This window comes from Emydura macquarii, unplaced genomic scaffold, assembly GCF_026122565.2.
Source record: "Emydura macquarii macquarii isolate MOO-44397 ecotype Brisbane River unplaced genomic scaffold, CSIRO-AGI_Emac_v2 contig_2205, whole genome shotgun sequence".
Taxonomy (NCBI): Eukaryota; Metazoa; Chordata; order Testudines; family Chelidae; genus Emydura; species Emydura macquarii.
Window position 1 is genome coordinate 25166797 of NW_027132342.1, and position 13542 is coordinate 25180338.

The 13542-nt window shown below is 38.1% G+C and overlaps 1 protein-coding gene across 1 annotated transcript in view; it reads right to left on the bottom strand.

Moving 5' to 3' along the window:
* Window positions 1-13542, bottom strand: part of CFAP54 (cilia and flagella associated protein 54) — a 173878-nt gene that overhangs the window by 117083 nt on the left and 43253 nt on the right. Inside the window, 7 exon segments of the mRNA XM_067559769.1 lie at window positions 907-1049; window positions 2247-2432; window positions 3391-3483; window positions 5952-6122; window positions 11605-11726; window positions 11826-11903; window positions 13314-13461. Coding sequence (XP_067415870.1) covers window positions 907-1049; window positions 2247-2432; window positions 3391-3483; window positions 5952-6122; window positions 11605-11726; window positions 11826-11903; window positions 13314-13461 — 941 coding nt within the window.

The window sequence follows — 13542 nt, forward strand, 5'->3', positions numbered from 1 at the left end:
CCAGTTTATATCCATTAGTTCTTGTGTCCACATAGACGCTGAACTTAAATAATTCCTCTCCCTCCCCGGTATTTATCCTTCTGATATATTTATAGAGAGCGATCATAACTCCCCTCAGCCTTCTTTTGGTTAGGCTAAACAAGCCAAGCTCTTTGAGTCTCCTCTCATAAGGCAGGTTTTCCATTCCTCGGATCATCCTAGTAGCCCTTCTCTGTACCTGTTCCAGTTTGAATTCATCTTTCTTAAACATGGGGGACCAGAACTGCACACACTGAGTCTTTTCCTCTTATCTCTGCATTGCTTGTTTTTGTGTTTTTACTTATGGTGTTTTAATGGACTTCTTGACACCGTTGAGTTAAAACTTTTGTAATTATGAAAACTTATAATACTTATTTCCTTGTTTTCTATTATCACAGTTATATAATTGGAATTTTATTTATAGGTAGCATAATTTTTAAAGGATTATCACTCTCTTTGAGTGCCCCACTTGACACCAGAGACCTCACTTTCAGTATTTCTGAGCCCCTGCTGCTCCCGTTAATTTCAATTGGAATTGTAGGTGCACACAACAGCCAGAAATCACGATCCAGGTGTCTGATGGTTGGCAACAGAAAATGAGACAAACAAAATTAATGGATGTTTCCTAAAAATTTAGCCTATCTTGACTGAGAAAACATCATTACAAACAAAAAACACGCAAATACTAGAGATAGTAACTATAATGAAAACTCTGTGCTAATTTGATGACACTATATATTTTGTATGACAAAGTTAACAACTGTGACTTGTTTTTAGAGTATCTTTCATATTCGGGTTTAAAGGCAAAGTCACATCCTGTTTTTCTACAAAATAAAATTGTACACATTTACAATTAACTGTTATTTAAAAATAATTTTTCCCAGTTACCTGTTCTGAGATATAGTCGAAGTGTTGCTTGCAGAAATAACTGCTGGATCAGCAGACGGTGGTGAAGGAGCCAAGACAAAATAGTCCCACATTGGTGAAAAAGCTTTTTTGGCTAATGTATAGTTGCCTGTTTGATAGGCAATCTACAAGAAAAGCATAGTTTTGAAACTACATGAATTTTATACTAGAAGTTGTTACATTCATAACTGTAATACTTGCCAGTGATAATTCAAATAAAGCTGTTGACTTTTCTTGTTATATACACAGCCATACCAAGCCAATTCTAACTACAATAATAAGCAAGGTTTTAACTCTTGTAACTCAATCCCCTTCCCACATGGCATGGAAGTTTATAACATCTGTGAGAATATTATCAGAACTGTAGCTGAGTAAAATAAATGTAATATCCATTTGATTCTGCTAGAATTTGTAGGACTTCAGTTTCAGGACTAGCAGCAGAAGGGGTAGAATAAAGCCTTGGTCATTCCCTGGCACGGAGTCCTGTGTGGAAATCATATCATGTGTTACTACAGTTTACGTAGCTATAATAACTTCTTCTGGATTCCCTCCACAACTGGTATTACTGCATGCACCACATTGCCAAGGATGGGGGGGATGCAAATGGAGCCACACAAATGGACACCCAGTCATGTGAATAGTTCTTGCCTCTGCAGATCTAGGGTAACCTTTCTCACAGCTTCCCAAGATCAATAGGGCTGGAAAGTTTCACCCTTTCCCAATGTGCAGCTCCCTCAAATTCCTCCTTGTTGAGGAGACAATTTACAAGTGTAATGAAAATTGCCTCAGAGAGTTTTCCTGAAACCTTAAAACCTGCTGCTGGTTTTTTCCTTGTGAGGGGGAGGTTGGATTTGGCCCTGGGAAGTTTAATCAAATCTTTAATACCCAATCCTCAGAAAGTCCCACTAGGATGATCTTCTGCTGCTGGCCTGAACCCCAAAAATCAAAAAGAAACAGGAAGATGCACAGAAAAAACCCCAAGAGAGTAAAAATGGATTAAGCAGGAAGTGATTGACAAAGAAAAAAGAAAAAAAAAAAAAAAAGGGGGGGGGGGGGGGAGGAACAAGAGGGCTCGTCCAAAAACATCTTCCCCCTAAGATGGCATCCCACATCATTTTTGAAGTCAGAATAAATAGAGTGCTAAAGTCTGTCATTAGTTGTCTTTAAGTTGTGATTTGTCCTAATTATGTTTGTTGACATGTCCTGAAATTTTGTCTTGGAACTTGAATAAAATAAAGTTTGGAACCACCATTCACAGGGACAGAAACAGATTTTGAACAAAAATTAAAAACATGAAGCTATTAATTTAAAATCCAATCTACCTGAGTCAGGTATGCTCGAGCAGTAGTAGCAGAAAGTGGTGGATAAGCAAGGATGGGTTTAGTTGTTTCCCCAATAGCATCACCAATAAGCTTTCCATCCGAGGAATATGCTGCAACTGCAAATACGTATTTTTCATTGGGATCTAAGCCTTTTATTTCCAATAGGCTTTTTCCACCAGCTGGTATCTGTTGTTAAAAATATTTCTAATTATGTGCACTACATATAACTAAAATTAGATTAAATACAGCAAACCTTCATTGTAAAACCTTTTGTTTATTTATGAATCACTTCTTTTATATAATCAAAGTTACAACCCATCAAATTCACTGATCCAAAGAATGTATCTAATTTATAAAATATTTGAAGTTTCCAGGGTAGGTATCATGGAATATTATGATCAGATTATGGTAGTATACTTGGAGAGAATGGTAAGGCAATTAGCTTACAAGCTTCCCTTCTTGATAGCAGGGAAAAAGAAGTCTTAGGCCCTTCTGGAGAGTGGCTGAATACACAAAGAAGGGCTAAGGATATAGCCTAAAAAGGTTCAAGTTCTTTCTCCCAGAGAGTTCCCATGTTTGAACATGACAACAACTGAGGAGTTACACCTTCATATCTCCAAGAGTGAGCTGAAGGTAAATCTAAAGTAATGTCCTTTAAAAAAGGAAATATTGAATGGTTACTGCTCCATCTCAATTTTTACTTTATAAAAATATTAAAAGAACCAATATATATTTGTTTCTCAAGTCTGTTTTAAATTTCCTTTTTTCTATTTCTATGTTCTTGTAAGCAACCCAATAATAGTGGTAGAATCTGTAAACAAATTTTATACTTTCATCTGTTTTTTCTTTACTTTGGATAGACTTCTTTTAAGAAAACAGCAATAGTAAAAAGGGACTCTAATGCAGCCACCTATGAAGAACTCTACTCATTATCCCAAAACAGTTCCAGGGAAGAGTCTTTTAAGCGCTGTAGAATTTAAAACACAAGCAATAAAAATCAAAAGTTTACCAAAGATTTGGCCAACTAGTTGATTAGATACAGATGGGGAGGGGAGAAGGTGCCAGAGATACACACTTAGTGAAAGCTGTATAGTTAATAATTCAGTGAGGGAAAATGTCTGCACAGGTTTTATCTTGGTCTTACCTCTTCTCCTGCATTTGGAAGGTGGTGATTATTTAACCTTACTTTTAAATTGCTTCCTGCTGCTACACAGCCCAAAATACTGTACCATGAAACCTTTTGAGAAAAAAAGACAACTTAAATATTTGATATCTAATATCATCTCTAATTTATTAAAATTTACTGTGAGAAGAAATATTATCTAATGAAGAATATGTGACATTTTCTGAATAAGAATAATGGCTTTAAAGTGAATGTAATTATTATGAAAATTGTTAGATTAATGACACTAGAAAATGAATTGCACAGTTTAGTCAGAAAGCAGGTACAAAAACACAGTGACTACTCTAAAAGCTAGGGATGCGATTCCCCTGCTCACACACACATACTCACGCTAGCCAATGAGAGCTAGCGTGGGTATAAGTAGTGGTGTAGCCACAATAGCATGGGCAGTGGCAGTGGAGGCTTGGCTTAGCCTTGCCGAGTACAAACCCACCTGAAACCTATGGGTATGTACTTGGCATGACTATGCTGTGTCTCTGCTGCCACTCCAATGTTACCACAGCTGCACTGCTATTTACACTTGTGCTAGCTTGAGGAGAGCTAGCAGGAGCATGTGGATGCAAGCAGAAGAATCAAATCCCTAGCTCAAAGTACAGACATAACCAAAGTATATACACTGCTGCTCTACTGTCTCTCCAATGAGGCTCAAACATGCCCAAAGGGACTACATCGACAGGTGAGAGAGTTGTTAGGTTTTCATGCCCACATTCAGTCCTTTTACTCTCAAATTAAACTGCCAATAAAGATGCCATTTGTGATGGTGATTTTCAACATGTGGACACCGGGGCCCTCACCCAGCAAAGTACTTAGGCAAGTGAGCACGTGAGGACTGGACCTTATCCAGAGCCCACTGAAGTCTATGTAAAAACTCCAACGGACTTTAACGGATGATGAACTGGGCCCATTAACTTCAATACGGCTATTTACATTAATAAACTTGTGGTTAAGTGCTCTACTGGATCAAGTCCTTGTCCACTAGGAAATGGATCACCTCAATTTACATACAGTAGGCTTCTGAATAGGTCACAGATAAGACCGAATTCAGATCCATAATCTAAATAATCCCAGAGTCTCTTAAATCACCTAATTATGCTGGCATGATTCAGATTTATTTTGTTTCTCTACATTTTGAGACACTATGTTGTTCTGTAAAAATAATAATAGAACTTAAGGAAGAACATGACTCCATATGCCAGTACTAAATAATCAAAGTCACAAATAATTTAGGGCAAGATTCTGATACTCTTACTCTTGTTGAATAGTTCATGCATGGCCCTACTGAAATAAATTATTCCACTTGTAAAGTAAGATGCTATTTGAAATGGGTAAGGGTATCAGAACTGTCTCTTAATATTACAACTTTATGCAACTGGTGACTGTTCTCTCTAAGATTTCACACAAGAGTGCACCCTTTCTGTTTTAAACTATGTTACACTGTTCATTACAAAATCCAACAAAATGAGTGGCTACATCTTCACTGTAAATACGTACAATGGTGAACATACCAAACTAAAATTCTGAACAGGTATAATTTTACCTGTTCTTATAATATGCACTTTTTTACTTAAAATTGAACTAACTGTCATTATATAATCAGTTCAGATTATCAGATTTTTTTTTCAGGAAATGAAACCATTTTTTAATTTATAAAGGAATAGATTTGGAGTTATTTTGACTTTCACTGCAAGAAATGTCTGCATCTTTATTTAAATGTAATTTAGGACAGTATGCAGTTTTAATTAAGAAGGTGTTTTTTTTAAAACTATCTCTCTGATGTCAATTTAATACACAGATGTACCTTCAGAAAAAAGTCTGGAAAAAGAGTCTGTACATGAACAAAGGATAAAAAAAAAATAAACCTATTGCACCATCTAGTGGTGAACACCCTATAAGATCTGTTAAAAATTCACTATTAAACAAAGCAGAATAAATACCTGTTCCTATTACAAAATGTTAAATATTGGATGCTTTAACTAGCTTTAAAACTGTTAAAAATTATTATTTAGGGCATAAATGAAAAGATATTGTCCCACAGTGAATTCGAGGTTGTAATTCAATCAATGGGTCATAATAAATATACAAAGTCTGAAAACACTATTTCCAGAATTTTTGTTTGTAACTCTGAACAGCAGCTGAGTCCTAACCATTTCTACACAACACATGAACATACTGTTTTTTAAATTGTTTGAAATTAAATTAATCTCTTGAGAAAACTGCAGTTAGTAGTTATTTTGTATACCAAGTTGAAACATGTATAAATGTCTGTTTAGTAGAAGAATTAGTCTTTGACGACACCATAAAAGGATGATGTAGGAGAAGAAATCTTGCAGGTAAATGTGAAGATCACAACAGTGCCAGTGACTCACAGAGATGAGAATTTATAATTTATTCAGTTAAAACAACATAATTTACCCATGAATGATAAAGAGCATTGTGATAAATATGGTATTGCTGAAGCAACTTTCTTCACTGTCACTTATAGTTTAATATATTTCTTATGGAGTCATTATGAAGATCATTACCTGAACATCTGAGGTGAATGGGACTGGCTTAAATGTCATGGAGCAATGTGATCGGGAAAGCAACAGAGGAGGAGGGGGGATTCTGTTTTTCTTGCTAGTCATAGTTTGTTTGAGATTGGCGCACAATGCATTTTGTTCAGCTTCAACCTTCTGAATTAAAGCTAATGCTTCCTATGATTAAAAATAAGAACAGAAGAGAAAAATCAAGGTGAAACATGAAACAGAAGAGAAAAATCAAAACATATTTTATGTTTGCAAAATATCTCCAAAATGAATATTATGGTATGATAGAATTCTCCATAATGCAGAGGCCCCCACATACTGCTCCATGTATCACTTGTGGCCTGAGTTTAGGGTTAGTGGGCCGTAAGTGGTGAATGGGGACTTGTGTAAGGCCTCTCTGCTAAAGTGAATTGCACAGTATTACAACAACAGGAATAGAGGTCTTTTTGGAGAGTCACCCCAAAGTCAGGTGCTACAACCCTAGATAAAGATATGAGTAATTTACTACTGGTGCTGATTAAAGATTAATGCTGATAGGTGACTCTTGTTAGCTCCAGTCAAGACATAAAAGGGATCAAAGTCCCTCTCTCAGAGAGAAGTGGGGAGCTAACTTGGAGGAGCTTCTGGAAGGAAACTTTAGGAACAGCCAAGTTTGGGAAAGAAGCTTAGGTTGCCCCCCTCTCCCACCTTATCTCACTGGGTGGGATACTGATAGAACTGGCTGGCAGTGAAATAACTCAAAAAGAAGACAGGAGAGTGGAAGAAGACATGCATGAGAATGCAGGACTGGGCCCCTCCTCCTCTTTCATGGGATCTCTGCTTCCCATGGGCCTGACAGTATAGGGGGAGGAGTTGAGAGCTGATTGTCTCACTTCCCCCCTTCTCCCATCAATTTAAACCTCTTCTTAGGTTTTGGGGGCCTTCTGTCCCCATTAGCTGCTTCTCTCTCCCTCTATGTGGCTATAATATAGGAGTTGTGTTTTAAGGATGTTACAGGTCTAACCTATCACCTGTTTTAGGATTAGGAAGGAATTTTTCCCATTGGTCCAAACTGGCAGATGTGTAGTAGGATTTTTCACTTTCCTCACAACAACATGGAGGCACAGTTAGGGTAAAAGAAGTAGGACTCAGAAATGTAATAGTAGGAATTTATTGGAACATTTAATTTGTTGCAACTTGCAACCAGTGTCCAGTGCAGATGAAGGCTAAAGAGTTAGCTCCCAGAGGTAAAAGAGACACAAATTTTGCTGAAGTCTTCACAGACTGAGGTCCCCCTTTGGTACCCTCTACCCCCACATGGGGGAGGGTAAGAGGTCTCAGAAGTGAGATGAGTCCTAGGATAGGCTAAGGAGGGTCTAACCCAAGATACTGGTTATATGGTGGGAGTCCTGTAACAAGGAATGCTTGCCACCTTTCTAATGGCTGGTAACCAGACCCCAAAGCCTCACTTCTGCCCCATCTCCTCTCCCAAGGCCACACCTCTGCTCCATCTCTTTCTTCAAGGCCCCACCCCCTGCCTCTTCCCCGAGGTCTGCCTCTGCTCCACCTCTTCCCCCTAAGGCCTTGCCCCTGCACGCTACATGCTGCCGCAAACCACATGAGCAGCCTGGCCTGAGGTAGCAGTAGCAGCAGCTGCTGCTGTTGCACTGCCTCCTTCCTTCTATTTAGAGTTGCCACAGATTTTTAAAAAATGGGCATCAAGGTTTGCGCCAAATGGCATCTGGACACACAAGCCGAAACCCGTACTGTCTGGGTGAGAGCTGGATGGGTGGCAACCCTTCTTATAAGTCCAATCTGGACCCAGTTACATGCCAGTACATGAGAGATGGGTGAGCATATAGTGCCTCTCCCCAGTGTTAAGTTAATAAAGTTGCACTCTGCAACTTAAATTCATTCTGTGTCCGTCTTCATTCACCTGTATGTCTTGACCAATAAAATTATGTTGTGTTAGTGTTTTTGAGCAGCAGTTTTGCTCACCCCAGGAAAGGGTGAGTTTTGGACACTAGACCAGGTTCTGTGAGAACAGGGTAGGAACTCAGCACATTCATGCTTCCATAATGACAACTATTATTAATGATCTGAGGAGAAAATTTTCACATGCTTATTCCCTCTTTAAAATTAATAACACTCATATGACAAAATGGTTTTAAATGTACTTAATGCTCAACTGCTTCATATTTAAGAAATTTCACAGTTTTGAAATGTTTCTCAGAATTCAATAAAAGCTGTTCTCAAAAGGAGAAATACACCGAAATGAAAACTGAGGTAAATGCTATAATACAAGAAAATCTGAAGATCAAGTAACAGGTCATTAGCACAGGCATTATCACTTGAGTAACCCATATTACACACACAGTAACATACTATTAGTGTCCCCTATATTTAGTTTTCCTAACTCTTGCTGTTATAAAAATGTCTTGAAATCTTTTTGTGAGAAGTTCTAACACCACTTTTGTTTGCAGCAGACATTTGAATTTCAGCAGTCAGAAAGCCCTGTGAAGGGTTTTTTTTTTCTTTGTTCCAAACCATAAAGTTTTATTCAGGTTTGACTATAAATGTTTTGAAAGTTGCCATTCACCTTGTGACACTGGGCCAGAAAGGGTTAAGCAACTTTGCAAGCTGCATGGCCCAAATCGGACCTTTAAAGACATATTAAAGGGAGCTACAAATGGTAATTAGAGCCATTCATTGAAAAAATAAAACTTTGAAGTTTAAATTTATATTGTTAGAAGTTGGGAAGTAAATAATGGCTATGAATATTTGTATTTACCTATAATCTTGTTAGTGATTACCAATGTAATGAAATAGTTCATGTCTGTCACTATATTCTATTAGTTCAGAGATCAAAATGGAATATTAACATTTAGATGAACCTTGAACACATCACCAACTTTATCACCAGGAGGAATGAGCCAGAGCACAATGGAAAAGTGATGCAGAAAGTCCTTTGATTTGTGGATCGTATTTGCTGAAGGACTACCTATCCTCAACTTATCATTTGATAAGGAACAATCAATGCTCATCGTTATATTTGCTTTCCACTAACTGACCTCAAGTATTTCTTTTGTATGAGTGATATACCTGAATATTTGAACTCTTGTATCTCAACTGTATCACTAAATTGATAACCCTTAATCTGGGATATTGTAGATTATGTACTCTTTGTACTGTATGACTTTCAAACCAAACCCTGTACCTTTTGGATAATCTATGCATTATTCCCAGATGTACCGATACAGAATTTTTGAAGGAAAGAGTATTTGATCATTTTGTAACATTAGCTTTAATACTATTGTTTTTACTTCTCTTTGCAGTTTAAGCAGTAACTACCTGTGAATGGTTGTAAATTGCCGTTTGCCTTGTGCTAATGTAGCTAGTTACTGGTGTGCATAGAAAATAGGAGATGTTTCTTCAAAGCCACAAGTAATTACCTATAATTACTTATTATGCTTCAAAATCCCCTTTTGGGGGATCACATTTTCTTTGACAAGGTGGCGACTGAAGAGTTTGAAGCTCTCTTTCTTGGAGTGCAGTCCTTTTTCTCTGAGGACAGCCTGTCCAGTCCTGAATCCAAGAAGGGTCTGAGGGATTTCTCCATGAATATGAGTTTCAACCTCCAATCTCTATCTCTCCTGGCCCTGGCTTTAAGGTTTTTACAATGTGTGCACTTCTGTGGCACATGAGTTTCCCACAGGCATTGCATACATTGTGAGTGGCCATCCATCTCTGCATAATGAAATACACCTCTTAAATCCTGGGGAACCAGGCATATTCTATAACTCTAGCTTATTCTATTGAAAAAGAAAAAAAATTAATGTTTTTTTGTTTTGTTTTTTCGAGGGAGGAAAGTTAGGCAAGGTAAATTACTAACTAAATTAGTCTGCTTATGACTAAAACTACTCTATTCTATAAAACTATTCTAGGTAAATGAGTGAAAATGTAACTGCTGTTCTTGCTCTGTCTCAGACAATGGATGGTTGAGAAGGAACTGAGGAGGTCAGGTCATGTGAGCGTCAAAAAAGGCGTCAACAGTGCCGCAGGGCAACAGCAGTGTGTGCATGATCCAAACAAGCACTGCTTGAAAAATCTCCGATCAAGGACATGGGACGTGATGACACCTAAAGTGGAGCAGCCAGAGGGACATCACTCAAAGAAGTGAGAAAGACTTCTGCAGGGAATACCCTCATACCAGGGGAGTGGAGTAGTAAGAGCAAGGAGGCTGAACTCCAGTCAAATAAAGCCTGGGGATGACTGTGATAGGACCTAGCTCTGGGAAGGAGGACTGGGAATCCCCACTTAAGAGGAGAGGGAGTTTGAATGAGGTTGGGGCCTGGAGGGCCAATGTGTACCCAGAGGACTAAAGACACTGGACCCACAGAACAGTAGTGATTTAATTACCTTTGGACTGAGTGAGCTATTAAGGGGTCCTAAAGAATGGGAAACAGTGACCTCTGGTCACAAGTGGGTGCTCAGGAGACAGACAGCCCACTCACACCCACCCACCCACATGCACCAGCTTTCTCCTACTTCTATCAAGGAGGTTGCACAGGCAACTTCAATTCTTGCATTTCCTAACTCTTGAGAACTTGACTTGCAAATCTAAGTAACATTCTTTTTACCTAGCTTTTTGGCATGTGATATATACATAGGAAGAGAGAATACTACATGATAGTGTGGCATCAAATAAAGTCTTTACCAGCATTTGTTTGGGATGGCCATGTTACTCAAGAGTGGTGGAACTATAGGTCACCACGGACAAGTTGCTGATAAATCTTCATATCACTGCACGCCATTTTGTATTCTGCCATATATCACATATTTTTTAGGAAAAAAAGTTTAAACTATTTCTAGAGTGTTTTAAAAATCTTATTAGTACCATTTTTTGTGTTTTTATCTGTAAAGCTGGGTGTTTTCATTACCGTGATCCAACTGTCTGCTCTGAAAGGATGAGAAATATAACTAACACATTTTAGAAATTTCTAAAAATAACAGAAAAGATATTTTCTAATATAGTCACAAGTTTTAGAGTCCAATATCTTCCTATTCCAGGGCTAGTAACAGGTACTGTATGTCATTGACAAAGAGAAGATTCTAATGGAAAGGAACTGGTGCAAATGCCATTGAAGTAATTGGAAAAAATCCCAAAGACTTCAGTGGGCTCTGGATCAGGAATACAATGCACTCACCCAGATGGGTTGCAAAATACCAAACCTTACACCTATCATTGATCCAAGATTGAACATTTCTCATATTGCACCTCCATCCAACATATTTTTAGGATAAAATCCTACATTTTGAGACATGAAGGGAGCACTGGAGCTGACTTAGAGTTGCAGGGTCTTTTCATGGACGACTTGGCCTCCAGCCAATCTATGATATCTGGGGATGAAACAAATGCCCATTCCACAAGAGTCAAAAAACACCTCTTTCCCTTTCTGTCTGTTCTTCCCTCCCTCCCATCCCTTGCCATGGAATGCTTCAGGGAAAATTCTGCAATGGGGCTTTCATGGTCACTTTAAGTTCCCCAGATCCCTTCCTTTTGGGTGTTTTTTGCAGGAAGAAGTAATCCAGTCCTCAGTTACATATAATGTGAAAAACTGCTCATTTAAAGGGACTTCAGAAATTTCACAATAAAGATAATTTATATCACCTCAAGGAGCTGCTTTTGGGAAGAACTTGTAGATCCTTTAGGGAACGTAAGTATTGCCTTTTGCATCAGGAAGATAGCTTTTGATAACTTATTCTTTTTGATTTTGTTCATTATATCTGATTCTGTAAAACAAATATTTTAACAAATGATACAATAAATTATTACACATTTTGTAGCAATAATACACTAAGCTTTTTAATCAATATACTAATATGCATTACCTGTGAAGAAATTAAGGCAATTTACATCTTTTCCAAGAGACTTAGTAGACTTGAGATTTTTGCCATCCATTTGAACACCTATATGGAAAGGAAACACTACATCATCTTGCTCATTATGACGTCCCTGTAAAGTAGAGAGTACTACAAGAGGGTTTATAGGTGTTCCATATTGGAGTTCCTAGGCTGACAGTAGCTGCTTCTCTATGTTCTTTTGTTTGGATGATTAGCATTTCTTGGAGTAAGCTGACAAGCAAAAATATTCCATCCCCCTATCCCTGCCATCCTTCGGAGCACTGCTAACTCATGGGAAAAGAGTGTCAACGTAAGTGCTGACACATAAGAGAGTGGTGAAGAGCAGATATATCAGCCCTAGAATGGTGAAGGCCTTGTTCCTATGAGCTGAAAAAAGGTTACCTCAGATTAACTAGAGACACCTGAAGCCAATTAAGGGCTGCTGGTGACCTTTAAAAACCCCTCTGATGGTAAAAGAGAGAAGGGGAGAGATGAGAGACAAGCTGCAGCAGGGGTAGTGGGCCATAACAGCAGCAGGAAGGAGAGGCAAGGCTTTCCCTGGGTGGAAGGCTGTCTCCCCTCCCTATACAGAAAGAAACTAAATTAACAGCAGCCTGGGGAAGGCCTGGCAGCTAGGAGCCAGCATATGTGGGTAACACCCCTGAGAGGCAAGCAGGGAAAAATATTTCTGTTTGTGCTGGGAGTTTGGAGGTTTTTTTGTTTTGCTTAAGAACTTCTTGAGCCTACTCTGAGGCCCACCATGTAAATAAGGAAAAATAAAACCACAGTGAAGAGAAAAACCCTCCAGAGTCAGACTGATTTACTCCAGGCCCCTTCACCGCCCAAGGGAGAAACGCTGCAGCTTAGAAGGCAAAGGAGGTACCCTGACACACTAGGTATCATGGGGAACACTGAAGTGCAATGTTTACAGTGCCTTTTAAATATTTAAAAGGCAGGAACCAGGGACAAGCAGAGTTGTTCTTTGAGGCCTTCCACGCCAGAGTGGGAGAGCAGGTTGGTTGCTAACATTGAGTAGTTAAGGGTAAATTGGTAGCACAGAAATTGAGACTACAAATAGCATAAAATAAATTATTCAAATCCATTTTTTTAGACAGAGAATGTATACTACAGATGATCCATCTACAGAGCTTCCTCCTTTTCTTTTAATGGCATTACAGAACTTTGCAATACAATTGAAATAATGTAACTCACTGTCTAGGAACCAAATCCTGGAGTCCTTATTAAAGTATAATTCCCAATGATATAACTGAGTACAGATTAAAGATTGCACAATTTTGTTTTATAAACAGATGTTAATCTCAACGTATTATTTCTGATTGTGTGAAATATAAACTGCCCCAAATTTGCTGCATTTTACAAGCATTGCTAAACTTTTATGACAAATAATATTACAAAAATATACTAATGCATAGATTAATCCAGCTGTGAAAGTTATTTAGCTTTATTAAACCCTACCTTGTTTCATTTTAAGAAGTTTCACAGCCACTCGGTGTTGAGCCTGAATAAGCTCCATGTGTAAATCCATCACAAAATTGTTCCCTGGGGCTGGTTTATCATTAACATATGCTGAAGAAGCATTCTGATTTTGACCATTTGAATTTTTCTGATAAAAGGAAAACATTAATTAAGCAAACACGGATTTAAAATAAGCAGTTTTAATATATTTATTTTGAGAAATAAGAAA